Consider the following 24821-nt stretch of genomic DNA (forward strand, 5'->3'; position numbering starts at 1 on the left):
CAGCCCTGGACCCCTCTGTTTGGCCCAGGACGGGCCCCACAGCAGCTAGAGGTAGCCTGCTGCTGGTCCCAGGCACCATCGACGGAACTCCCTGAATGTCCTGGAGCTGATCTCAGAGTCACACTCCAAAGTACAACTTAGACGTTTTGCAGTAGGCAACCCCAGTGACGTGTGGGACTGTAGCCAAGCCAGGGGCACCCTTCCGGGGCCTCCCTGGCCATCCCAGTCTCTCCCTCCCATGAGGGCGTAAGAATGGTTTTCAGGAGCACGTTTGGCAACCCAGCTCTACATGGAACTGTGCTCAGGCCCAGGACACCTTCCACGTTGGCCCCCAGCCCACGTGGCTGTTGCCTCCCTCTAGACAGGGAGTTGAAAAGGCTTTCAAAGGCATGTATAATGAATAGGTCCCACGTATGACTGCGGCTGGGCCCAGAACACACTCCCTCGGCCTCCCTGGATGCCTGCAGCTGGTTGCTGCCTCCAGAGGGAAACAGAAAAAGATGGGGAGTGGAGTGGGGAGTGCATCCAGCAACTGGAGTTCAGTCCTAGCCTCCTCAAAAGGTCATAGAAGCTTTTCAGAAGGTGCTCCCATGACTGGGACCCAAAAGTGATAGCAGCTGAGCCCAAGGCACCCTCCGTTGATTTACTTGTCCAGCCAGGGCCAGGGCCTCCCATTCGGATGGGAACACAGATATCTGCAGGAGGCGCCACCAGGAGGATCCAATATCAGGCCCCCCACGCAGAACCACAGCCTGGCCTGGGTGCCACCCTGAGTCTCCTTCTAGCCTGCGCCCAGTCCCCATCACCAAAGGATGGCTAGAGAGGTTTACAGGGGTACAACCAGCCATCAGGCCCATGCAGGACTGAGAGAGGTCACAGGGCAACCCCCACCAGTCACTCTCCTTGGCCAGTCCAGGACGATGCCTGCCTTTGGAAGTTTTGAACATGCATCCAGCAAATGGACCCCATGCATGGTGGCAATTAGACTGGGGTACCCTCCTTGGGCCTCTCTGGTACATCTTCTTAGGGGAGACAGAAAAATTTTCAAGAGGCACGTCTGGCATGTAGGTCTATGGTGCCCTCCCCAGGGGTTCCTAGGTGGCCCAAGCTCATGCCTTCTCCACTGAGGGAAGCAGAAATACTCTCTGGAGGTGCATCCAACAGTCAGGGGCGCATGCACCTCAGCACTGGTGTCCACACGGGCCTGGGATGTCTTCCCCAACATCCATGCAACTTCAGGAACCTGCACAAGAAGGTAACGGTTGGAGGGTAAGTAATTTCCACTTCCTTTATCCCCAAGTCTCCTTCCTCTGTAATGGACCCCAGAGCACACCAGGGCATGCCAGGCTCTCTGCCTGCCTCCTAGGAGGCCCGCAGCTCCAGCCCTCCTGTTCAAGTCCTCGTTTGGGGACCAGCCTCTGGTTCCACCTCCTCCACCAGGACCTTCCAGATTCCTTGCCCTCAGGGCGCAGCTCCCCAAAGGCGGTCTGGGAGGCCCTGGCTTGTATCTGGTTCTCTGCACCCAGGTCTGCCACAGGCCTGCCCTCAGTGTCTTCTTGAGATAGTTGTGCCACAGCCTGAGTGGATGGAGCAGCTAAACAGGAACGGAGGACAGCACGCTATGAGCAGTGTAGTCTGGTATGGGGATTCAGGCCAGCAAGTGACTTTCCTGCAAAGCCTTGTGTCAAGGGTCAGCTAGGGTTGGCTGGCCTTTGTCAAATTCCATCCACCTCAGAAAACAAAAACAGAAACCACACTCAGTCACATTTTGACCTGAGTCCCAGTAGTGGCATTTTAATTGTTAGTGGCAGCAGCAGCGAGAGGAGGGGCTCGGAAGAGAGCGCCCTGCCTGCAGAGGGTCTAGCCATCCTCGTTCCACTGGACCGAGGCCAGGAAGGTGCGGATCTCCATGGGCTGCAGCGTGATGGTGGCAAGGTCCAGCCGGTGGGGAGAGGGGCGGTGTGTGGGAACGGGGCCTGGGGAGACAGAAGGGAGGAGTGAGGGGCACACACTTCCCCTGCCTCAGCCCCTCCTTGTGCTTGCTCCCCTCAGCCACCCACCCCCAATCTGTCCCCAGGACCAGACACCAGGCCCAGATTCCCAAAGCGCTCTTCACTGATTGACCACTTCCTTCACACCCTCAAGCCAACCCCAGGTCACCCCCCTCCACCCCCGAAATAGAATTTGATGAGGCTGAAGTCTTGTTTGCAGCCCTGAACTCCATCATCAAGCCCTCAAGACCCACCGCTGGTTTGCTGGACCCACTTCAGACCCTTAAACCCCTAACCTGGATCTGACTATCAGATCCCCAAACCCTTGAGCCCTACAGTGGGTCCTGGCCCACATTCCCACCCAGGCCCCCCACCCCTGCTCGGTGTCCACTGGAGCCTGGAGGCGCTGGCCCGGAGCCGGTTGGCCGCCAACGTGGTCTCCTGCAGGGAGGTGATGGTGAAGGCGGAGAACAGGTCCTGCGGGGAGTGGAGGGGCCGGGCTGAGTGGGGACGGAGCGAACTTTCCCTCTCCCTTCTCTAGCCTCCCTCTTGTCTCCTGCGCCTCCTCACCCTCAAGTCCAAGGCCACCGGGGAGCTCAGGTTGCCGACCGGGTCCTCTCCCATCGCGAACTGGTGCTCCAGGCGCAGCAACAGCGTTTCCGGGCCCCAGCGGGCCAGCGTGAGCAGGCGCACCGATGGCGGCAGCTCGCGGCGCAGCCCGGAGAACTGCGAGGGGCACGGGGCTTAGCGGCGGCCGGGAGGCGGGGCTCGCACGGTGAGGGGCGGGGCTTAGCCGGGCGCAGGGTGGTGCCAGGCTCGGGGGGCGAGGAATGAAGCGCGGAGGGGCGGGGTGAGAGGTGAGGCTGCGCCAGGACCGTCGCGGCGGGATGCAGGAGCGCCCCGGCGCTGGGTGCCGTTCGCGGCCTCCCCAGGACTTCGGGGCGACGGAGGCGGGTCCCCGCCCAGCTTAGGATACCGCCGGCCGCGGGCCTCAACGGGGTCTTCTCCTTCCGCCGGGCCCAGCCCCTCACCTGCTTCCGCGGGGCCGCCTCGAGCCGGTAGGGGGCGCCGCCGCCCGGGGCCAGCACCACCTGCGGGGCCAGCACCGCCCTCTCCGCCTGCAGCCGGTGCCCGGCGGCCGCGGTCCGGGCGCTGTCGAGCAGCACGAGGTGGCGCCCTCGCACCCACAGCCCCGAGCTGTCCTCGCGCAGCGGCTCCCCGACGCCACGTCCGTCGTCCTTCAGCAGCCTTCGGTGCACCTGCGGAGAGCGCGGCCAAGGGACGGGGTGGGCCAGGAACTGGGTAAGGGCTAGGGTGGGGGTCTCAAGGGAAGTTAGGAGTGGGGGAAGGGGTCCCCAGCAGATGTGGGTTCTCGACCAGGCAAGGGACGAGGGCCAGGGGGGCAAGGATCAAACGGGCCATCGCCAGGGCAAGCCGGGGCCTGGAGGGGCCACTGGGCACTGGCTGGGGAAAAACGTGGCGCGAACATCTCACACAGAAATGGAGGTCTCAGCTTAGTGGGGACCACAAATGGGTGGTGGGGGTGGGGCGCCTAGGGAGAAACCTGCCCCAGGGTCCGCGGGGGGCCAGGGCGGGGTCCAGTGGGAGGGGCCTGGGCTGGACGGCCCCGGCACGCACCATGAGCTCCAGGGCGCCATCCCTCAGGCTGCTGCCCCCCTGGGAGCGGTCGGTGAGCACAGTCAGCTGCACGTTCCCATCCTGAGGGATGAGGGGCAGTGAGCGGCGACAAGGCCCGCCTGCCCTGGCCCCAGGCAGGCCCTGCGGGGGATGGCAGAGATGCCGAGGGACAGGTGGGAGACGCCCAGAATGAGGGGTGACCCCAACTCTATGGAGGGGTGCCGGGAAGAGGCGGGGAGCAGGCTGCGGGAAGGGCTACCGTGATGTAAATGCGGCTGTTGACTGGATAATAGTTTCCTGCCACGGGCTCAGTCTGGTTCAGCTCCCACGTGGGCCGATAATCCCGCCTGAGGAGGGTTGGGGTTCAGTCAGGCCAGGGTTCAGCTCCCCTTCCCTGGCTCAGCATTTCCTCACTCCCCTTCCCCCTCTCCCTTCCCCACTCATAGGATCAGCCAATGCCCCCTTCCCCTGCACAGCACAAGCCCCAACACACCACAGACCGCGCCCAGTGCCCCCAGGCACCCCCACCTCCTCTCCAGGACCTCCCTGCCGTTGCTGTCTGTGTAGAAGAGCCCTTTTGTGTCCATTCCAGTGTCAAAGCGACTGATGATCTCCTTGCCCCAGTTGTCACTACAGCCAATAGGATTGCAAGATTGTGAGTCTTGCCTATCTCCACTCTCCCCTTGCCCGCCCCCCACATCCCAGCCTCTGCCACTCACCCCACAGGTATTGGCCCCACTGTCCACTCCAGCTCCAGGTACCGCTGTCCTGGGTACAGGCGAACCACCTGGGAACACCAGGCCGAGAAGTTCTGGTGCACCTCCTGCACCAAGGCTGTCTGCAGGCACATGGGGGTGGAAGGCAGGTGTGAACCTGCACCTGAGCAGAAGGGAGCCCTGCAAACACCCACCCCTGCTGTGAACAAAACAAAGGCCTGCATCCAAGTCAACCCCACTAATAGATTGGGAACCTCCCCCACCTACAGAGGTGTGATGCCCACACTTCCCACCTCAGTTGTTGCCACATAATTCTTAGGTGTGGCATATGTTTACTGCCCACCATTACCCCATTTCCCCTTCTTAGAGCAGGATTCTAACTTGGTACGTGACTACCTAGAATAAAGACTATTGTAGTCCAGTCTTTCCTGAGGTTATTGGTAGCTATGTGACCGTGGGCTGCCCGGTGGAAAGTGATCAAAGTGGTGTGAACTACACTCCTTGCCCCTTCCCCTGTCCCACTGGCTCAAAATGCAACTATGATGGCTGGAGTTTCAGAAACCACCTTGAGCCATGGGGTAGAAGCTGAGGGTAGAGTAAGGCAGAGCAATGAGACAGAAGGGGACTGGGTGACTGTGGAGCCACCCCACCTGCCCTGGATGGCCCAGCAGGCTTTGTTAGATGGAAAGATCCTTCTAATTTGTTTTAAACACACTTAGTTTTGGTAACTGTTACTACAGGCAAAACTATGTCCTAATACAGTCACTCAAGTAGGCAGAAGTTCACCTCAAGGGAATAGCGTCAAATATGAGTTTTGCCATTACCTGCCCCACTTCCACCGTGAGAAGATGTCAATGAGAGACCCCAGGAAACCCCACAAGCACGAGCCTTTGTTCCCAGCCAGATGCACCCTCAGATATACATCCTAAACGAGAACCACCCAGGCCCTGTCCAAGTGTGAACCCTCAGATATCCACCCCAGGTATTTGGTGAGCTCTTCCACTTCACTTGGCTCTCCCTAATCGTGGGCCAAGTGGGGTCACCCCACCTGCAGTTTCAAAAGCTAAGTATGATCATGCCGCCAACAACCACAGTGAGTGCCTTTGCATGTGCTTCCACAGCATGACTGTCACAACCAGCCATAAATATCAGCCCTGTGGGGGAATCCTCAATTAGGTCTTAACCCTCTTATCTGATGGAGGTGTACGTCCTCCCCCACGCTCACCCAGTACACACACACCCACGACCCGTCCCCAAGAGCCCATTCATCATTCCTGGCCTCGGACCTTGACCAGGTGGGTCTGAGCCCAGTGGCTCACAGGCAGTGGCTCCTGTTGGCTGGGTCTGAAGATGTAGGCACCTGAGACCTGGCTGCTTAGGTTGTTGCCTGTACTGGCGTTGTACCTGGGGCCAGAGCAGGTGAGAGTCAGGTAGGGGACCCCATTTCTGTTTCCACTCCCCCGCCCCCCCAGGCCTGGAGGTCCCCCCTCACCAGTAGAAGGCTTGGCGAACAGGCAGAAGGAGATTCTGCTCCAGGTTCTCCATCTCCATCAAGAACCCCGTGTCAGGGTCAAACTTAGCCCGGATGTACTGGGCAGAAAAGGGTAGACATACATTAATGACCATCCATTCAGCCGGTGGTAGCTTCATCCTTCCTGGCTCTTAGGAGAACACCCTGAAGTCCGCCCTTTGCTTCTCTCCCGGTCACACTCTTCACACTTGGCCCTATTAGCAAATCCCATCAGCTCTACATTCTACCTTCTTCTCAGTCTGACTCCTTCCCACCTCTGTCGCCTACTGGGACTAGTGCGGCGACCCCCTTCCTAGTCTCTGGCTTCTGTGCTCACCCCCGGTCTGTTCCCCTCGCAGCCACCAGAGGACGCCTGTGACACCCTAAGTCTGGTCCTAGGGGCTCAGATACAAATTGGGCTGCCCTGTGTAGAGGAACTCGAGGGTGCCACGACCCAGACCTTGAGGGGCCCACGGAAATAACAATGAATAACTGATAGTTTTATCAATAAATTTTTAAATGTATATTTTTAATAAAAATTAATATTATATTTTATTCTTTAAAATAATTTCAGAATCAGAAGAAAATTTGAATGTCATCCTAATATATTATAATAAAGCCTGTCTGGTTAATATTCCTCTTTACAACCACACCCTCATGCAGTGTAACTTTTCACACTTTTTTTTATGGAAGAACAGCCCCACAAAGGCAGAAGTGCTAGGGCCCACGACAGTCTTAATGCAGCCCTGGGGCTCCATCACAGTAGAAGCCAAAGTCCTCCCCTCAACCCTTAAGGCCGACATGGCCCCACCCGTCACCTGCCCGCACCCGCACCCCCTCCCCCTCCCGCTTCAGCCACACTGCGTTCCTAGAACACCCAACACCTCCCAGCCCAAGGGCTTTTATGCCTGCTGTTCCCTTCCCGCCAGGGCCCTTCTGCCACCACATGGCTATGCACCTCCCTCCCTCAAGTCTCTGAAATACCTCACTTCATCTGCAAACCGGTCTCTTCCTTAAATATCTGGCATATCTGTGCAATGTCACCCATGATCACACTGGGCCCTCAGAACAGCCTCAGGAAAGGACACTGAGGCTCACAGGCAGGTGGTCCTTTGTGAGGACACAGAATGGGGGCCTGGTAATGCCAGACCATGGGCCCGAGACCCGCTGACCCCAGAGTCCATGCAGCACACCGTGACACCTCAAATTTATTATGGGAGCAGGAAGGGGATCTGAATGGAGTCTCACCTCATTTTGGATGACCAAGACACGGAGCTTGGGCTTCTGGGCTCTGGGCTGGAGCTTGTGAGCCTGAGGCCTCTGGCCGGGCACCTGGGTTACTGAGTAGATGCTGAAGCCCAGGGCAGGCACGGAGGCTGAGAAAAGCAGCTCCCGACCGTCTGAGCTGGGAATTATCACCACCTCAGGGAAGGCAGGAGGGAAACCGAGTCAGTAGGCTGTGAGTACACATACAGAGCCAGCCAGCCAGGAAGCAGCCGAACTCCAGGAAGGGAAGGAGTCCAGGTATAGGGAGAAGAAATTTAGGTGTTGGGCAGGGGTGGGGGGTGTCAGAAATTCTGTTAAAGACAGAGAAAGGAGGAAATAACCCACTGGGTCAGTGGAGGGACTGTGGGACGGGGGAGACGAGAGGGGTTAAGTGGGGGAAGAGACCCTTGAGGCAGGGGAGTGTGGGAAAGGTAGATTCTTAGGAAAGCAAGAGGTTCATGGGAAGAGACCTTTCAGGATTAAGAGAATATTCATAAATAGGAAAAAATGTCATGGGAAAGTACGGGGTGGGGGGATAGGTTTGCCAAGAGGGTGTGATAAGGGGCACAGAGGGGGAACATTCAGAGGGGAAAGAGAAAGTCCCTGTAAGGAAGCGTTCACGGCGTGGGGAGGTATGTGTGCCGGTGGGTTACCTAAGGGAGGAAGGCGGCCAGGCCATGGGGGAGAAGGCAGAAACCCTTCCAAGGGCGGGGGTAAGTCACTGTGGAGAGTTTTGGGGGGCGGGGGGAGTGGGTGATTCATGGGAAGAATATGCGTCAGTTCGGCTCACATTGCTGGGCACAATTGTGCCACTGGGGTCTCTCACGACGAAAACATGGTTGCTGACCGGCAGCCTCACCATCCACTTCACTTGTCGACCCAGCGGGTTATAAATGGCCACCTGGAACTGGGGAGGGCGAGTCAGACAGGGCACTGGTCACAGCAGGCCTTCTCCAAATGCACCCACCACGCACGGCACGCCCCTTGGCGATCCAAACCCCCACGTGGTGCCCGGGCCCAGCTCCAGCTTCGCTGTGTCGCGGGGATCTTGTCGCGGGGACCTTGCCCGGGAGCGACGCTCCAAACTCAGTTCCGCAGGCGGCGCCACCCCCACGCGCTCTGTCACTCCGAGCTCCGCCCCCAGGCCCGCGGGCTCCGGCGCTCCGGGCCCCGCCCCCGCCGCCGCCGCCGCGGGCCGGCTCACGCTCTTCGCAGTCTGGCTGAGCGGACAGACACTGATGTTGAGCTCGCGGCAAAACGCGAAGTCCTCCTTAGAGCCGCTGAGCCGCGCCAGCGCGTTGCTCACGAGAACCTGGGCAGGAGCACAGAGAGAGGCGCTCGCGCGGACACCCACGCTGTTCTCTTCCCATCCATGGCCCCGCCCCTTTCTTGTCCCCGCCCCTGACTCTGCCCCTCTTCCCACCAGCCCTTCTAGACTCCATCCCACCGCCTTCTGCCACGCCCCTTACAGGCCCCGCCCCTCCCAGGTCCGCCCCGCGCACCTCGCAGGGTCCCCAGCCAGCCGCAAGCTGGCGCGCGTAGTCGTTGGCCACGTGCTGCCGGGAGGTGCCGGTGACCGCGTCGTGGTGCTGGAGTACGGCCATCGCCTCATCTGCAAGCAGACAGTGAGCCGGGTGGGGTCTCCTCAGGATTCTTGGCCCGACCCCAAAGAGATGCGAAAGGTCATGTGCGGGCGGGCAGGGTTCTTTGAGGCTTTAGGAAGGTACTCGAGGGGGCAGCGAAGGTCAGGTGTCCAGCTCCAACCCTCACTGGACTGATACCTACTGAGGGGTTCACTGTCTCCCGAACCATACGGTCCCAAGTTGGCCGCTGGGCCCACTAGCGCCTCCAGTTGATTGCACACCTAGGGAACAGGGTGTATGTTGGGGCACCAGGCCTACCAGGATCTCTTGAGTCTCCTCCCACTGGAGCCCGGCGTCAAACTACCTGCAGGAAGTTATAACTGAGACGCTCGTAGCGTTTGAGGGCTGGCCGGCTGGAAAAGTAGCCCGTCCAGAACTGGTGGGGGCCGTCGGCATAGGGGAAGAAATCATCGTCTTTCACGGGCCTGCAGCAGCAGAGACACTAAGGGCAGGGTCGTGACTCACAGGGCATGCCAATAGCCCAAAGCTCCCCAGCACCCCCAAATACCAGGTGAGGTTGGCCTTGTACAGCTCCCAGAGGTAACAGGCAGGTGTGGAGTAGAGAACGTTTACGCGGCTCCCGTTGGCCTGCTGCTGTGGGGAAGTGTGCACCTGTGAGCCCATGGGAGTCAGCACCTTCCTGGACGGCCCACAGGTGAGCACACACATACTCACACACGTGCACATATTCATGCATCCGGTTGGTTCAGATTCTCTTAATACATATTTTGAGTACAAACCAATGGCCAAGGTGTGAAATCAATGTCGGCCAAAACTAAGTATTACCAGCCTGGAAACAATTTGAGGGATGTAAGAATAAGCTGAGAGCTGTTTCTAGTGAAACAGCAGTGTTGGAAGCAAGTGGAAGGTGAGGACGTAGAGATTTTGCCCAGAGATGACTCTGAGGATGGACTTTATGGGAAGGGGTCTCTTAGATGGGAGAGGAGATACAAGGTTCTGTGCTGATGTGAGAGTGATTGCCTGCCTACACAGCCACAGGTGAAGTCCCTCTAAGCAGCCCTACCAACACATTCACGCCAGGCAGAATAATGGCTATCCACAGACGTCCCTGTCCTGATTCCTGGAACCTGTGACATTATGTTACATGGCAAACAGAAATCAAAATTGCAGAGGGAATTCAAGTTGCTAATCAGCTGATCCTAAAACAGATTATCTGGGATTATCTGGCAGGCCCAATGTGATCGCAAGGGTCTTTAAAGGTGGAAGAAGCGCGAGAGTAAAAGATGTGGCGGTCTTCCTTCCTGCGGAAGCAGAGTCAGAGACATGCTACATTGCCAGCTTTAAAGATGGCAGAACGGAGCTATGAGCCAAGGGATGTGGGCTGCCTCTAGAAGCTGAACAAGGCAACGAAGCTTTCCCTGAGAGTTTCCAGAAGGCAGCCCCGCTGACACCTTGATTTCAGCCCAGTGAGATCTGTGATGGACTTCTGACCTCAACTGTAAGATAATATTATTTCTGTCATTTTAAGCCACTAGGTTTATGGTAATTTGTTACAGTGGCAGTCAAAAACTCAAGACAGTACCCAGAGCTATGCACATGACCAAAGGCCTAGGAACACACACACACACACACACACACACACACATGCACATGGGGTGAGCACACTTAACCTCGGCATTGACCAGCTGGATGAGCTTGTCGAGGTTCTTGAACCACATGTTGGCATTCTCGTATTGGAAGTCCGAGCCCATGGTCATCACAGTGTGGTTAGTGCGGTAATGCTGGCCCTGCAGGCAGGACGGATGATTCCTCCGGTCAGAGTGCCCTGGGCCACCTCGCGTACAGCTGTATCTCGGTTCATATATGGCCAAGAGTGTGCATGGATGTAGAGGCATGAGGGGGTGTCACAAGGGACCCCACAAGCTGTTGAGTAATTCTCTTGGGCCAACCACTTCTCTTGGGCAGCTGAAAGTATGCCCTGTGGGGTCTGGTGCAACCACTGCGCCATACTTTCTCATGACCGTGGCGAGGGTGTGCAGCAGCCCAGGGGCCTACATTCTCTAATTAGGAATGCACCCAAACCCAGGGGGCGTGGTGACAGTGAATGGAACACTGCCTTCCTCTGAGGGTTATGAGGAGGTGTTAGGGAATGTCCGAGCCATGGGAAGCCCCCACCCCCACGCCGCCGCTGCATTATGTACACCAGTCTGGCAGATTCTGGACAGCAGGGTTACCTGGGCAGCGGCCAACGGCAGGAAGTAAGCAACCAGATCCTTGGCGTTATACTCAGGGCTGTGCGGGTCGTCCACGAAGGGCTTGTCAGAGCACAGGGTGTCCCAGCACAGGTTATCAGGTGGGTTGTAAACGTTGGGAAGCACACCTGCGGGGGGCCGCAGCAGGCTCAGGGAGTGGCCTAGGGCCCCAGACCCGTGCCTGGGGTCAAAGTCAGCCATGCCCCTCCCTCGGGAAGGACTTCAGAACTCCAGGGGCCCCAGTGCAACATGCAAATGCTAGACCCTTGTTTACAAGTTACTAAAAATTTCAAGACAAAGCGGGCAGAGTATGGTAGGAAGCCCAGGCCCCTCCTGAGCCTGGGGCCCTGTGTGGCTGCACAGGTCACGTGCCCTTGGGACCCGCCCTGCCCCTACCCCACCCCCTTACTGGTAAAGAGGTCTGCGGCAGGGGGCTTCAGGCTGGCGCTGGCCCGCCACACCTGCTCCATCTCCAGCTTTTCCTTCCTCGTTTTCTTGTCTTGATAATCCAGGCGCCCGAAGAAAAAGCCATCAAAGCCCATCTAGGAGCGCGGCAGGATGAGAAGTGGGATGGTAAAGCAGGACAGGGCAGGATGAACCAGCGCCCAGGCCCCTCAGCATGGGAGAGGCAGGTCAGAGCACAGGTAGAAGAGACAGTTCTAAAACATGTGAGGCCGCAGCCCATTTCCCAGCGTGGGGGACGGGGGAAACCCACGCTACTACCCACCTCCACCTTCCCCTGCACAGAAAGGGGGCCTGATTCAAGGAGGCCTTCCCTCTTCTGCAGCCTGAGGGTGGAAGGGGTTCAGAGCATGGAAAGGTGACGGGCTTGGCACAAGTCATGAAGCCAGCTGAAAAGCAGGGCAGGCTTGCCACTTGCCACCAAGCCTGGGGAGGAGCCCAGATCATAGCAAAAGGGATGGGGCCAGGGAAGTGGGAGAAGCCAGCTGCAGCGCGGTCAGTCAGCTCAAAGCAGGGCCAAGGCCAGAGGAGAAAAGGAGTGAGATTCACAGCGCACTCAACGGATAGTATCTCAGGGGGCCAGCAGGCCGGGGCACCCGGCCCGATCTACGTGAGCTTGCAGGGGAGGGCGGGGCTTGAGTGGCTGGGGTAGGAGCTGGAGCAAATGGAGGGTCCCAGAGGTGTCAGAAAAGCACCTGTGCGAACAGCGAGGCCTGCTCGCGAGAGTGTCCAAAGGGGTCAATGTGCCAGGCCGTGCGGGGGCTCCCGTCATTGCCAAATGTATTTTCCAGGAAGTTCAGCCCAAGTGTCATCTGGTCTATGATGGCTCCGTAGTGGGTGGCTGCCTCATCATTCATCACCCAGCCTCCATTTGCAAACTCCAGGCGCCCTGTGCCGGGAGGGGCAAAGGCCGGGTCAGTTGTCAGAGCCAGGAGTGGGGGCGGGGTTGGCAATGCAGACAATGAGAAGACCTGCCTGCACACCTAGGAAAGAGGCCTCACTCCCAGGCCAATGTAGCCAGGTATGGTACACAGGGCCCCTTGCATGGCAGGCTCCCCTGAGGATCTACAGGATGTGGGACCTTGAAGGATGCCTAGGAGTTCCCCAAATTAAGGGAAATTCCAGGCAGGCGGAGCCACATGCACAAACCGTCTGCACATGCAGCTGACCTGGGCTTCCTCTTTCACTTCCTCCAGGCAGGCTCACCCTGGCGCACCAGATCTCTCACAGCTTCCTGTGTTGCGTTTGTCTGCCGCTGCCACCAACGGGAGAAGAAGGCAATCTCCACGTAGATGAAACGGCGGGTGGGCTCCTCCAGAAGGGCAGAGATGATTGAGTCTAAGATGTACTGCACACCGGCGTGCTGGACGTCATTATGGACTGCGGGCACAGGGGTCAAGCAATCAGGAAGTAACGAGCCAAGGGGAACATTCCTAGGCATGGGCCACAGCTGGGCATTGCCCCCACCCTAATGTCCAGAACCCGGAAAGGATTTGCAGGACTCAGAGGGGCCACAGCAGTCTGCATCCTTTACTCACTGCCATAAAAGTACTGGTCCACAGTCTTGAGCCAGCCCACATCATCATGTGTGTGAGCTACCAGGTGCACGTTGAGCATATCCGGCTGCACGGTGGGGCATGTCTGCAAGGACCCCAAACACACATTCACACACCCTGTTACTTGTCCCAAAGTTAAAAGGCAGGCTGGGGTGGGGGCACAAGATAAATCTTGATCTAGGGGTGAGTGACTCAGGGATGGGGCCAGGCCATCCCACGGAGGACACTCAGACAGTTGTGCTCACAGATGCAACTCCCACTTGGCACAACCCCTCAGGGCAGCTCTCATTCGCATTCCAGAGAGATAATAGTACCTGATGTTTATTAAGCATATGTAAATACCAAACAGCCACCTGGGGAGGGTGGGCAAACTTATCTCCAATCTTCAGAGGAGAGCAGTGAGGATCAGAGAGGCACAGTGACGTACCCAAGGTCACCCAGCCAGACTGCAACTCGAGTCGGGCCGACTCGAGTCTTAGCTCCCAACCAGTCTCCCAACACACACACAACTGCTCCCCCCCACACACACACACGCCCCATTACACAGTTAAATGCACGCAAAGTCCAGGTAGGCTGACCCCCAGAAGCAGAGGCAGGTCCCGACGTTACCATTCTCGGACGCACACAGTCAGACCTCTCAACGACATAAAGCACACATTCAGACCACACTGTCATATTAGCAACAATTCACTAGGCACCCGCAGAACAGACCCTCCGGACACTACTCGGGGATTCGCTCTGGCTCGTGTACATTCCCGCTTCCGCTTACCGGCAATGCTCACCTTGTATCCCGCGGCCCGTGCGCCGGGCGCCGCCATCAACAACAAAATAAGGAAAAAGAGATGAGGGAGCGGTGGCCGCAGCGCGCAGAAGATCATCCTGAGCCCCGCCGCGCCCCCGCGGCGGACGCCACCAGGCCGCGCTTGGGCCCTCATTGCTCCTTCTCCACACACCCAGGAGCTTCCGCCTGGCAGAACGCTCCGCCCCATAACTCGGCCTGGCCAATGGGCGCTGACACGGGCGTGGCTACGGCGCAGCCGGGGGCGTCACGGGACAGCGGCCGTAGCTCAGGGGAAGTAGCGGAGGCAGAGGTGTGCAGGGAGGCTTAACCTTGGGGGCGCGGTTGGGTCAGAGATGCCTTTAGCCTCACCGTGTGACTTCTAGTGCCCCTTTGTTCCCTTGCGCGCAGAGGTCTCAGATTTTCCTACAAGCGCTGGGTCAGCCTACGAGCTGGAGTGTTCGCTTGGCTATGAGCGGTGGCTGATGGGGGTCCTGTTCTGTGCTACGGGGACAAAGACTTTGGATAAAGGAAATGCCCTTGGAATGCTAAGAATGGGAGGCCTCTAGCTTGGAGATACAGGCGTCCTCAGTGAGGAGTGAGCAGGCGGGGGAGGACTCAGTCTTTCCTGCCTTTACCCCACTTCTCTTGATAAATCAGCAGGGCCATCTGCTGGGTTGCCTGACGCCAGGGATAACTGTCCTGTCTCTGACAGCTGACTTAGGGCACGAGGCTTGTAGACAAGCCAGTGACCCACCAGAAGGCTCCGGACTGGGGGCCCTACCCGAGGCCTTACTGAAAGGAGGAACTGGAACCCTTTCCCGACCAGAAAGAGCATCTGCAATGCACAGAAGAGGTCCCAGGGTACAGCCAAAAGGCGAAACTTTATTAAGAACTGATTTCAACAAGAAAACGAGTGGATACACCTAGAAACATGGACGGCATCTCCCCCAGCAGCAGGCAGGGTGGGGAGGGAAGGCAGGAGGGGTAGGCCTGGATATGCCCCTCTCCGGCCCAGCAGGAGTGGGATCCCAGGGAAAGGACCAGGTTCCCTTCATCCACGAAATGAGGTCCTGAGACTCCTTCACCCAGGGAAGCCCAGGACAGGAGCTGAGTGCAATATGCTGAACAGCCAAGGCCCAGGCCTGGAGAACGGTGGACAGAGGGGTTTAAGATGTAACTCCTCTAGGCTGACATCACCAGGGGGGCGTCATGGGCTGAGGGTTCTGCAGATATGACATCACCACTGCAGAGATGGACAGCCTGGAACAGAAGAGTGGTGGCAGTCCCGGATGGGCAGGCATGGGTCCCCCTGCCCTCATTCAGGAGTCCCGCCTTCTCCACGCCCAGGCTCACATGAAACTACTCATCATCTGTTTAGTGTCCTCAGAGCTCCGGGAGTTGGCGAAGCTGATGAAGGAGCAATAAACGGCGACCCAAGCGCACCACTTCAGCTGGCGAAAGACACAGGGATGGTGGGTTAGGTCAGTGAGAGGCACACCAATGAGTTCCTACAAGAACATTCCCAGGCACCTGATTCCTGGTGCAGCTTGGACCTTGCACCCAAGGAATCCCTGAGTTCCATCCCCATAGTCTACTCCAGGTACCCAGTTTCTGGTTCTACTGCCTGTCCTGCGTCTCTGACCCCACCAGGGACCCTCAAGGTTAAGAAAACTGGCCTTTGACATCCACCATCATACTTAAGGACCTCACCCTTCCTCCACGAAGCCCCTCCAAGTTGCTTTATAGCCTGGCCCCACCCTCAGACTGATATCCCGCCTGACCCAGACCCTCGACTTCCCCAAGGCTGTGGCTTTCTACGCCTACCGTTTCCCCAACCCCTCCTCCGCGCAAGCTCAGGCCCAGCCCCCTGGGCGCTGGCTCAGTGACATTCCGAATCCGCTCCCAAGCCTCGTTGACAGGCGGAACTACGAGAAAGGAAACTCGGCCCCGCCCACCTTGAGCATGAGGCCGCACATGCTGAAGATCATGCCCAGCAGGTTCATGTAGTCCGGCGTCGGGTCGTCCAGGGCCGGGTTACACTCGCTCGGCGGGGGCTTGTACCTGCGGCCGACTCGAGAGTCAGAGGTGCTCAAGTTCCGCTCCGCCCCGGGGATGGACAAGCGCTTCCCTGGTCCCTTGCCCAACACCCAAGCCCTGTTCCCATGATGCTGGGGTCATCACCTGAACACTTTGTTCGGCCGCCGTGGGTCCGACATACTGTTGGCGGACATAGCGAGTGGGACGTGGTGCCTCTTCCACTACTGGAGTTGCAGCTTCCGACATGGAACGCGAGGGTGGCTTTTAGAGTAACACCCGCAGCCCTCGCGCTTCTGTTCCTAGCGGGAGCGACCAGGACTCCCTCCAGCGAGTGGACAGAGAACTAGAAAAGGCCAAAAAATGATCCTTGAAAACAGAAAAGTAACCACGATGCAGAAGCAGGTTTCAGTATTTCCACGGCTACCTCCGACAAGCCGTGATGTTGAACCGGAACTGAGAAAGAGGAAGTAGACTGTGGGGGACAACGATAAGGTTACACCCACGCGTAGGTTCCGTGGGTGCTGAGCCTGTGTACGGAAGGATAAAAGGAGGCCAGGAAGGGGCCCCGCAGCAATGGCTTTCCCTGAGCCCAAGCCGCGCGGCCCGGACCTGCCACAGAAACGGGTGAAGACGCTGGACTGCGGGCAGGGAGCGGTGCGAGCCGTGCGGTTTAACGGTGAGCACCTTGGCCTTCATAAGGCGTCCTCCTCCCGCCTCCCGAGATCCCCTCCCCAGTAATCCCTCCGTGCTGTTCCCCAGTGGATGGCAATTACTGCCTGACGTGCGGCAGCGACAAGACCCTGAAGCTGTGGAACCCGCTGCGGGGGACGCTGCTGCGGACGTACAGTGGCCACGGCTACGAGGTGCTGGACGCGGCCGGGTGAGCCGGGGCCACGCCGGGAGCCGGACGCCGAGGCCGGACTCAGAGGTCGGCGCTGAATTTCCCTCCTTTGCCCTCTAGCTCCTTTGACAACAGCAGCCTCTGCTCCGGCGGTGGAGACAAGGCCGTGGTGCTGTGGGATGTGGCATCGGGGCAGGTCGTGCGGAAGTTCCGGGGCCACGCGGGGGTGAGTGCAAACAACAAGCCTCCTTAGAGCGTGGATAAAGGAGGGGACCCGCATTAGCGGGTAGATGGTGACAGGGACAACCCCCTCACCCATTACAGTGCAAGGATCCCTCCCCCAAGGCCCGGTGTTCACCAAGTCACGTCCTTGCAGTTCTCCCGGAACTTTTCAGCTCCCCTATCCCTAGCCTTTGCCCATGTTTTAACCTGCACTGGGAACCCTGCCTTTATCCCAAACCACCAAAGTCCAGCCTCCTCTGAGTGGCAGTTCCTGTTTCTCAGAAGGTGAACACGGTGCAGTTTAATGAAGAGGCCACGGTCATCCTGTCTGGTGAGTCTGGGGCCTAGGCATGGGGACCCAGGATACTGCCTCTGACTCCACGACCTGAGCTCACCCTTATGCTGGCCTCACAGGCTCTATTGATTCCAGCATCCGGTGCTGGGACTGCCGCTCTCGGAAGCCTGAGCCAGTGCAGATACTGGACGAAGCCAGGGATGGTGTATCCAGCGTGAAGGTGTCAGACCATGAAGTCCTGGCGGGGTGAGTGGGACAGGAACTCACTCCTCCCAGGTGCCACGGGGGACCTTAGCTGCCCTCTGTGCTTAGATTAAATCTGCCCTCCTCAGCTCACAAGGCCCGGAAGTCTGGTGCCTGCTGACCTCCCAGATTTATTCATTCCCAGCCTCATTTCGTTGAAATCTGCCAAGCATGCTTCTTGCCCAGGACCTTTGCAGTGCTTCTTCCTCTGCTCACAGTGCCCTTCTGCTTGTTCAGAGTGTATCTGAGCACTTTCTGTGTGCCACTTTTTTAGTTACTGAGCATATAGCAATGTGCAAAATAGGGAAAAGTCTTGCCCACATAGGATAGATATTCTACTTGGAGGGGACAACTTAAAAAGTTCCCACGCACGACTGCCCTAGTTGGCCACGATGCAAGGGCGTGCCATTCCCGCCATGGGTGGAGTTTGGGACCCAGCCTGTGGGTTGGCTCCTGCTCACATTTCCAGTCCCAGGTTGGATGTCACCTCCTTGGGGAGGCCCTCCTAGACTGCCTTCAGTCCATGAGGCTCCTTGTTGGTAGAAAGTGCTCCTGGCTTGGTCACAGCTGTCCCGCGCCCCAGGGTCTGGCCAAGGGAGGACAGTTGGTACATATCAGAAGCAGATGGAGTGGCTCCTAGTTGACCCTGGGTCTGAGCCTCAAGGGCAGTACGTTGGAATTCCACTTTGGAATTCATTTCACTGCGTGTTTTCCATGGCCAGTCCGGAGGAGGCTGAAGGTGACAAGAAGGGCAGGCCCCGCCTTGCTCTCAGGCCCTGGCTGGGTGGTAGGACTCAGGGACATGGAGGTTGCCTGGACCTGTGGACCCATTGGCCCCAGTGGGCACTCTGCTGGACCCACCCCCTCTTGCAGCTCTGTGGACGGCAGGGTGAGGCGCTATGACCTGAGGATGGGGCAGCTCTTCTCAGACTACGTAGGCAGTGAGTGTGGCTAGGGCTGTGGGGCAGGCCGGGAAGGTGGGGGCAGCAAAAGTAGCCCCAACCTCACCCACCTGCCCCACCCCCAGGCCCCATCACCTGCATCTGCTTCAGCCGGGATGGGCAGTGCACCCTGGTGTCCAGCCTGGACTCCACACTGCGGCTTCTTGACAAGGACACGGGAGAGCTGCTGGGCGAGTGAGTCCTCGAAGTCCTGGGGCCTGTTTCCCACCCCTGGTGAGGCCCAACACCCCTGATCCCACTCTTCCCAACCCCAGGTACACAGGCCATAAGAACCAGGAATACAAGCTGGACTGTTGCCTGACTGAGCGTGATACCCATGTGGTCAGCTGCTCTGAGAACGGGAAGGTGTTCTTCTGGGACCTGGTGGAGGTGAGCCTCCCCACCTCCGCTCCGCACAGGGCTGCCTGCCCTGCCATCGCCCAGCCCTTACCTCAGTTACTCCCACGCCGGAAAGAGGGAGCTATTAGAGCTGGGGGCTAGAAGGCAGAGTGAGAGGACCAGGCAGGAAGGGTATTCCTGGCAAAGGGAACAGCATGTGCTAAGGCTTAGAGGTACGGCACAGTCAGGAAACAGCATTTTGTGACGGCAGTGGTTGCAGCAGGATCTGGGTCAGGCAGGGCTGCCAACGCCAACCTGAGCCACTGAGGCAGAGGAGCCAGTGGTAGCATCTGATCCCAGGTGAGACAGGACTATAGTTGAGGAAACCTGAGCTACCTCTGAGCAGCCCCGGGGCTTCTAGGCCCAGTCTCTGAGCCCTGTCCTGACATGTCTCAGCCTGGTGGGGGCGGTCAGGCTGAGGGATTGTTCTGACTGAGTGGGGTCAGAGCTGGGGCTTGGCAGGGGACATAAGTCCCCTAAGAGGATGGGGAGGAGGGGCCTTGAGGCCCGGGAGCCAGCTCTCACTCTGGCAACTAAGAAATGATCTGCCCACCTCGTGAGGACACGGTAGCCTGGAAGTCACCCAGAAGGGGAGGGCACGTGAAGGACGGTGCAGCTGAGGGGTTCAGTCTGGAGCCGATTCGGTTTGCAGTGTGAGGGAAGCAGTTAGGGGCAGATGCTGAAGAAGCGCTGGTAGCTGCCCCCACCCCTTCGCTCCACAGGGTGCCCTGGCGCTGGCCCTGGCTGTGGGTCCCAGTGTGGTGCAGTCGCTGGCCTACCACCCCACGGAGCCCTGCCTGTTGACCGCCATGGGGGGCAGTGTGCAGTGCTGGCGACAAGAGGCTTACGAGGCTGAAGGCGGCGCAGGCTGAAGCCAGGGGACCCACCATCACTCGGGACACGGACACAGACTCAGAGGTCCCCTGAGACCATTTATTCTGGACATGCTGATCAAGGAGGGGCAGGGGCTGGGCTGCAAGCTAATAAATAGAGGGGTCGGGAGGCCTCCTTGGGGCCACAGCCATTCAGTCTTCATTCTTCTCAGGCATGAAAGCATCTGCCTTCTGGGCAAAGGTTTCAGCCACAAGCAGGGGAAAGACCAGGGAGGCATCAGCATAGACCTGCAGAGGGGACCCAGGTGAGCCACAGGAGCCGTGGACCAGCCTGGGGGCCCTGCGCCCATCGGGTGGCCAGCCCTCACCTTGACAGGCTGTGCGTCCACGCGGATCTTGCCCCAGGAGACAGCTTCATCTGGCCGGGCACCCGAGTCGGAGCCATCAAACTCCTGGGCCGTGTTGATGTAGACAGCATAGTCGGCCCCATTCCGCTGTGGGCAGGGACAGGGCGGGCTAGTCAGCCAGTTGCAGTAGACAGACACACAGGCTGGACCCTGTAGCCAGAGAGGCCGAGGAGCGTGTCCCCGATGAAGGAAGCCCTGTTGCACTAGCCCCACGTCACTGCCTGCGCTGAGGGGTCCAGGGCTTGCTGGGCAGAACTGCACCAGACGCACCTAGGTAGGATCGGCCCTGTGCATCTGCTCAGCAGGAACTGCCACTGACCACAAACCGCCTCCCCGCCAACCCCCATGGCCGCCACCGTGGTCCTGGCCCCATCGTAGCTCTAGGGAACCCTGCCTTTTGTTCCCCCAAAAGCAACCAGAGGGCATCTGTGAGCACCCGAGTCACAGCCCTCAAGGCCCTGCTGACTGCCTGCCTCCTCCCTGCCTCTTCCCCCCTCCTGTCCTGCCTCACTGGCCCTCCGCTCTTCATTACTTCAGGCCCCTCAGAGCCTTTGCGCCAGCTCTTCCCTCTGCTGGGAACTCTTCTCGAGGCAACCACAATGTACTTCCCCAAAACCTCTGCTTACAGGTCACATTTCCCAGAACTTCCCCTTTCTGGAAACGACCTCTGTCTCTTGCCATCTTGTCATTCCTGTTTTGCCCATAGTAGGTACTGTCACCTGATACGCTTGTCACTTGTTTGCTGTCTGTCTTCCCAACTGGAGAGCAGGGGTCCTGGCCTGTTTAGTGTGCAGCGGTCTCCCCGGCCTCTAGCACAGGCCTAGTACACGCATGTCTCCACGGCAGGCCCGAGTGCCACCCCGCTGTGGACCAGGCATGCTGTCCCCACTCACCATGAGATTGGCATTGGCAATGTGGTGCTTAACCACACCCCCGCCCAGGATGATCATGCCAGAGCGCTTGGCGAAGATAGCCTGTGTATTGATGAGCCTCAGGTCTGGGGAGGAAGGCTGCGGTCAGACTGTGGGCCCAGCCAGCCCTCCTCCCCTGCTCCTCTGTGGCCCCAGCGCCTCACCCTCAACAATGTCCAGGACCAGGCCCGGGTTCTTATAGGAATGGAAGAAGATCATGTCCCCCAGTGAGCCATCTGTGAGCGCTGGGCTCAGCACAGGGATGTGGTGCTGGGGGAGGACAGGACAGGAGAATGGCTGGAGCTCAGAGCCCAGGGAGGGAAGCCCAGTCCTCCCAGTGGAATCGCCTCCCCTCTGCCTGATTCTGAGCAGGGTACTTAAGTTCTTTGGGCCTCAGTTTCCTTGACTGTAAAATGGGAACAGTAATAGCACATAGTATATATGAGAAAACCCACAAAACACACTTAAGACCAAGTGTGTTAAGAATGACAGCTCTTGTTATTTTTCCAACTGCTGGACCTCAGTCTCTGAAGAGTGGGGGACTCTGCTACGTCCCGGGGGGTTGCTAAGCACTGCCCAACGCGCCAGGTGTTCCAAGAGTAGACCCAGAATCACAGGACCACACACTCAATGGGTGCGTGACCTCAGATTGCCTAGTGGGGATGAGTATAATACTGTTTCCCCAGTGGCTGCTCAGACAAGGTAACACCTGCCACGGCCTGCTGTCTTTGCTCCCACCCGGCCCCTCACCTTCTGGGCCCAGTAATACACCGACTCTGGGTTGTTGATCTCCTTGCCCAGCCGGGCGATCATCTTGGAAGGAGTCCACTTCACGCCCTAGGAGAGAGCACGTACTTCAGCCAGCAGTGACTCCCCAGCTCCCACCACAGTGGCCCCTCAGGATGCACCAGCCCCACCTCCGTGTTCTGCTCTAGCACCATCTGGTCCAGAATGGGCATTAGCCAGTCCTCAAACTTGCAGTAATTGTCGTTGGGCACCAGCAGGTTTCCAATCCTGGGGACAGAAGGCATGTAGGTATGAGACCTCGGAGCCCTCTGCCCAGCTCCCCTGCCCATCTCCACTCAGGCCCACCACCTGTTGATCCCGTTCTCCCGCAGCTCCTTTCCCCGGAGGCTGAACTCGCCCAGATATGTGGGCGCCAGGCACTTGATGAGATCCTCTTCCACGCCTCCAGCTGTGGTCACCAAGACATCCACCTGCAGTCAGGGGTCACTGAGGTTGGCCTAGGAAAAAGAGCTCTACCCTCTAGGAAAAAAGAGCAGGACTCCTCTAACTCCCCACCTCAATTCAGTGACCCTTTGGGAAGCTCTGCTGCTGTTCCTCTGCTTAAAAATGACCTCTAATGGGTGGGGGGATAGGTGAAATAGGAAAAATGGGGAAAAAAATTAGACTTATATCTTGCCCTGGGTGATGGTTACATGAGCTGTTACATGTTACACAACATATGCATGCCAAATTCATCAAGCTGTACACTAAGATTTGTGAATACCTCAATTTAAAACACCAACCCATATCTCCCTATGTTTTTTAAACGATCAGTGATCTTATTGCCCATTAGGACCCTGAAAGGCCAAGGCCACAACCCCACCAGGTCCCCACCATGTTGTGCTGCACAAGGTAACGGACGGTCTCACGGATGCCTGAACTAATGAGGTTGGATGTGTATCCCAGAAAAATGGTGCAGCCGGTGAGTGGGCGGCGGCTCTGGGTCAGGTCTGCATGCTGGTCTTCATCTGGTGACAGCGGCTCCAGCTTCTTCTCTATCTAGGCGCAACAGCAGGATAGGGTGAACCTACCGCCCCAGGCTGCGTGCGGCCACGGGCTCCAGAAGACTTTCTGAGGCAGACTCCACCCCCAAGCTCTGCCCACTCGGAGACAAGGGGCAACTTCTCCCTGGAACCAGGGAACGAAAACCCCCGCGACTCCCACCTCTCGCCCCCCTCCGCCCCAACCCGCACCCCGGTCCAGGCTCCGCCCCGTTCACAGCCTGCATCTCAGGGCACAAGCTCAGAAATCGGAGAGCACTGCCTTGGTAGGCCCGGTTCCCCTTCCACTGGGAAGAGCAAGTGCAAGCTCAAAGCCCCGCCCCGATTTAGGCTCCAATTCCTCCCTCAACCACAGGGTCTTGTCCCAGGCTCTGCCCATTCCAGGACACTTTCACACACTGCGTATGCGGAAATATAACGAAGTTCTCCATGGTGGCCCTACAAACAAAGCTGTGCCAGTTGTATACAGGTCCCAGGGCAGCCATATTGTGCTGTAAAGATGCCCTGCAGCATTTCTCGGCTATGTCATGAGACTGTCACAACCACGACAAGAAAGAACGAACGACTACTAATACCCAGGGAAGATAAACTGGTCTGGTTCTCTTGTCCTTGGGAGAATTCTTAGGAAAATGTTTAACAGCCCTTATCCTTACCTCCCCTCACACACAGCATCGGAATATCTATGGAATGGTATTTTTGAAAACATCCATACCACACCCCTAGATGTATTAATAATGTACCCTTCCTACAGGTATGGTCTGCTGTAGAGAAGGTATTTAGTAAGATGTCTCCAAAGGAAAGGGCTTTAGAGCAGTTTATCAGAACACTGATGGGCTGCTCTTGGGCCATGGTCCTCAGGACTACGAATAAACTCTTTCTGAAGACGTTAAGAGTCGTGTTGATTTCAGCTGACACCTACAACCCGCCCCCCACCTAAAAACCAGCCCCAGCCCCATCCTGTGCAAGGATATCGCGGCTGCAGGGCAACATTCCCTTCCCAGCACATAGTCTCCCACCCCGGTGGACCGCACCTCCCGCCAACAATTAGACCCCGCAACGAGGGACCCGCATCCTTGCCTGAGGAATTCCCGCCCCTCCGCGTCCGGCATTGGTACTGGAAGTCCCGCCCCAGGCCTCACCATCGCGTTGACTTGCTGCACAGCGCGCCCGAAGTTGGTGGCCTGGAAACCAGTGGTGCCGAAGGCCTCCAGCAGCGCGCGGTAGTCCACGCCGCGGTTGAAGTCATAGCCCCGGACCTGGGTGCTCTCGGATGGCAGCGCCAAGCTGTGCTTTAGCACAGCGGCCAGCGCCGCCGCGGGCGCCTCCCTTTCCCGGGGCCCCTCCATGCTCTTCCAGTCGCACTGTCAGATCAGAGCCGCCGCAAGCCAGGCCTCCAGCGACCTCGAAACGCGCTAAGCCCCGGTACGCGTCTCTGTAGAATGCAGGAAGTTATACTCGGAAAAAACGACGGGGAAGAACCGGACGTTAGTCACATGACCCCGCTTAACGGCGGTAGTTGGGGGCAGCTCTCTGCGCATGTGTTGTCGTACGGAAGCCGCAAGGACCCTGTAGTCCCTGATTCGCGTCTTCGCAAACTCAGATGAATGAAGATTCCTACTTTTACTGCCGCCTACTGGAGACCGCAGCTTGGACTACCGCGCGTGGAGACTGCTGCGTGGCGCTTGCCCGTTCATTTCTGTCCCCTTGCGGAAGGAGGATGGCTTCTTAGACGTCTCCCTTGGACAAGATGCGAGTCATCAGGAAGTGTCAGACAGTTTCTGCCTCTGAGCGTCTCCAGTCAACCGGGAGAGTGATCCCTGTTCGTGCCTCGCCAGTCCCCAAAGCCTCCTCCACATGGTACATAAACCTGTCTTCCTTCCTTCGGTAGCTGCAGCTATCACCTCCTCCGGGAAGCCTTCCGTCACCTTCCCTGGGCAAGGGACCTCCCTCTGGGATCCAGGGCTGACATCTCTTTGCCTCCAGCAAGACTGAGGCCCTCGAGGAGGGGGGGATGTCTGTATCTCATGGGTCCTCCTAGCCGTGCGCAAAGTCTGGTCCAAAAGGGCCTCCTTTAATCACTCACTGTGGAGTCTAGTCTACGATGGGCTCTGTGCTGGGCGCTGCAGATT

The 24821-nt window shown here is 58.1% G+C and overlaps 4 protein-coding genes across 10 annotated transcripts; 1 reads left to right on the plus strand and 3 right to left on the minus strand.

The window, feature by feature from the left end:
- Positions 1-526: 526 nt before the first annotated feature.
- Positions 527-13975, minus strand: LOC108389546 (lysosomal alpha-mannosidase). 5 transcript variants are annotated; one of them, XM_073220324.1, is made up of 24 exons: positions 13778-13974; positions 12978-13080; positions 12646-12819; positions 12135-12328; positions 11387-11519; positions 10960-11105; positions 10396-10512; positions 9273-9355; positions 9069-9189; positions 8907-8985; positions 8624-8733; positions 8326-8433; positions 7912-8028; positions 7104-7277; positions 5838-5935; positions 5632-5749; positions 4349-4467; positions 4158-4259; positions 3889-3976; positions 3630-3710; positions 3023-3250; positions 2562-2717; positions 2366-2468; positions 1762-1976 (listed from the first exon to the last, which is right to left on the minus strand). In XM_073220324.1, exons 1-24 carry the CDS (start codon positions 13928-13930, stop codon positions 1861-1863), a joined length of 3021 nt encoding a protein of 1006 aa, XP_073076425.1. In that variant the 5' UTR covers positions 13931-13974; the 3' UTR covers positions 1762-1860. The 5 variants fall into 5 exon arrangements, with proteins under 5 accessions (XP_073076423.1, XP_073076425.1, XP_073076424.1 ...); XM_073220323.1 differs by having other exon boundaries at positions 9273-9358; XM_073220321.1 differs by having other exon boundaries at positions 9273-9376.
- A 663-nt stretch (positions 13976-14638) lies between these two features.
- Positions 14639-16798, minus strand: LOC140845654 (PAT complex subunit Asterix). 2 transcript variants are annotated; one of them, XM_073220340.1, is made up of 5 exons: positions 16659-16798; positions 15958-16156; positions 15732-15837; positions 15130-15227; positions 14639-15036 (listed from the first exon to the last, which is right to left on the minus strand). In XM_073220340.1, the coding sequence occupies exons 2-5, from the start codon at positions 16005-16007 to the stop codon at positions 14970-14972; spliced, it is 321 nt and encodes a 106-aa protein (XP_073076441.1). In that variant the 5' UTR covers positions 16008-16156; positions 16659-16798; the 3' UTR covers positions 14639-14969. The 2 variants fall into 2 exon arrangements, with proteins under 2 accessions (XP_073076441.1, XP_073076442.1); XM_073220341.1 differs by lacking the exon at positions 15732-15837.
- Positions 16260-19774, plus strand: LOC140845653 (WD repeat domain-containing protein 83). The gene is made up of 9 exons (XM_073220339.1): positions 16260-16489; positions 16573-16693; positions 16775-16880; positions 17159-17207; positions 17291-17417; positions 18288-18355; positions 18442-18550; positions 18631-18745; positions 19477-19774. The coding sequence occupies exons 1-9, from the start codon at positions 16387-16389 to the stop codon at positions 19624-19626; spliced, it is 948 nt and encodes a 315-aa protein (XP_073076440.1). The 5' UTR covers positions 16260-16386; the 3' UTR covers positions 19627-19774.
- On the minus strand, positions 19662-24205 carry LOC140845652 (deoxyhypusine synthase). 2 transcript variants are annotated; one of them, XM_073220337.1, is made up of 9 exons: positions 23832-24205; positions 22526-22690; positions 22001-22122; positions 21823-21919; positions 21656-21742; positions 21070-21175; positions 20888-20991; positions 19956-20144; positions 19662-19875 (listed from the first exon to the last, which is right to left on the minus strand). In XM_073220337.1, exons 1-9 carry the CDS (start codon positions 24036-24038, stop codon positions 19780-19782), a joined length of 1173 nt encoding a protein of 390 aa, XP_073076438.1. In that variant the 5' UTR covers positions 24039-24205; the 3' UTR covers positions 19662-19779. The 2 variants fall into 2 exon arrangements, with proteins under 2 accessions (XP_073076438.1, XP_073076439.1); XM_073220338.1 differs by having other exon boundaries at positions 19956-20081; positions 23832-24201.
- Between the last annotated feature and the right edge of the window lie 616 nt (positions 24206-24821).

This window comes from Manis javanica, chromosome 13, assembly GCF_040802235.1.
Source record: "Manis javanica isolate MJ-LG chromosome 13, MJ_LKY, whole genome shotgun sequence".
NCBI lineage: Eukaryota > Metazoa > Chordata > Mammalia > Pholidota > Manidae > Manis > Manis javanica.

Bases quoted from the DNA above. Each gene is read 5' to 3' on its own strand.
- LOC140845652 (XM_073220337.1), bottom strand. From the start codon at position 24,038: ATGGAGGGGCCCCGGGAAAGGGAGGCGCCCGCGGCGGCGCTGGCCGCT. The intron at 21,743-21,822 runs GTGGGGCTGGTG...GCTCTCTCCTAG, and splicing joins TGCTAGAGCAGAACACGGAG to GGCGTGAAGTGGACTCCTTC. The intron at 19,876-19,955 runs GTGAGGGCTGGC...TCCCCTCTGCAG, and splicing joins TGGACGCACAGCCTGTCAAG to GTCTATGCTGATGCCTCCCT.
- LOC140845653 (XM_073220339.1), top strand. From the start codon at position 16,387: ATGGCTTTCCCTGAGCCCAAGCCGCGCGGCCCGGACCTGCCACAGAAA. The intron at 16,694-16,774 runs GTGAGCCGGGGC...TTTGCCCTCTAG, and splicing joins GAGGTGCTGGACGCGGCCGG to CTCCTTTGACAACAGCAGCC. The intron at 16,881-17,158 runs GTGAGTGCAAAC...CCTGTTTCTCAG, and splicing joins AGTTCCGGGGCCACGCGGGG to AAGGTGAACACGGTGCAGTT.
- LOC140845654 (XM_073220340.1), bottom strand. From the start codon at position 16,007: ATGTCCGCCAACAGTATGTCGGACCCACGGCGGCCGAACAAAGTGTTC. The intron at 15,838-15,957 runs GTGATGACCCCA...AGTCGGCCGCAG, and splicing joins CGGCCGAACAAAGTGTTCAG to GTACAAGCCCCCGCCGAGCG. The intron at 15,037-15,129 runs GTGAGCCTGGGC...CTTCTGTTCCAG, and splicing joins CAGATGATGAGTAGTTTCAT to GCTGTCCATCTCTGCAGTGG.
- LOC108389546 (XM_073220322.1), bottom strand. From the start codon at position 13,930: ATGAGGGCCCAAGCGCGGCCTGGTGGCGTCCGCCGCGGGGGCGCGGCG. The intron at 11,520-12,134 runs GTGCTTTTCTGA...CCGCGCTCCTAG, and splicing joins AGGCCTCGCTGTTCGCACAG to ATGGGCTTTGATGGCTTTTT. The intron at 9,190-9,272 runs GTATTTGGGGGT...CTGCTGCTGCAG, and splicing joins TACAAGGCCAACCTCACCTG to GCCCGTGAAAGACGATGATT.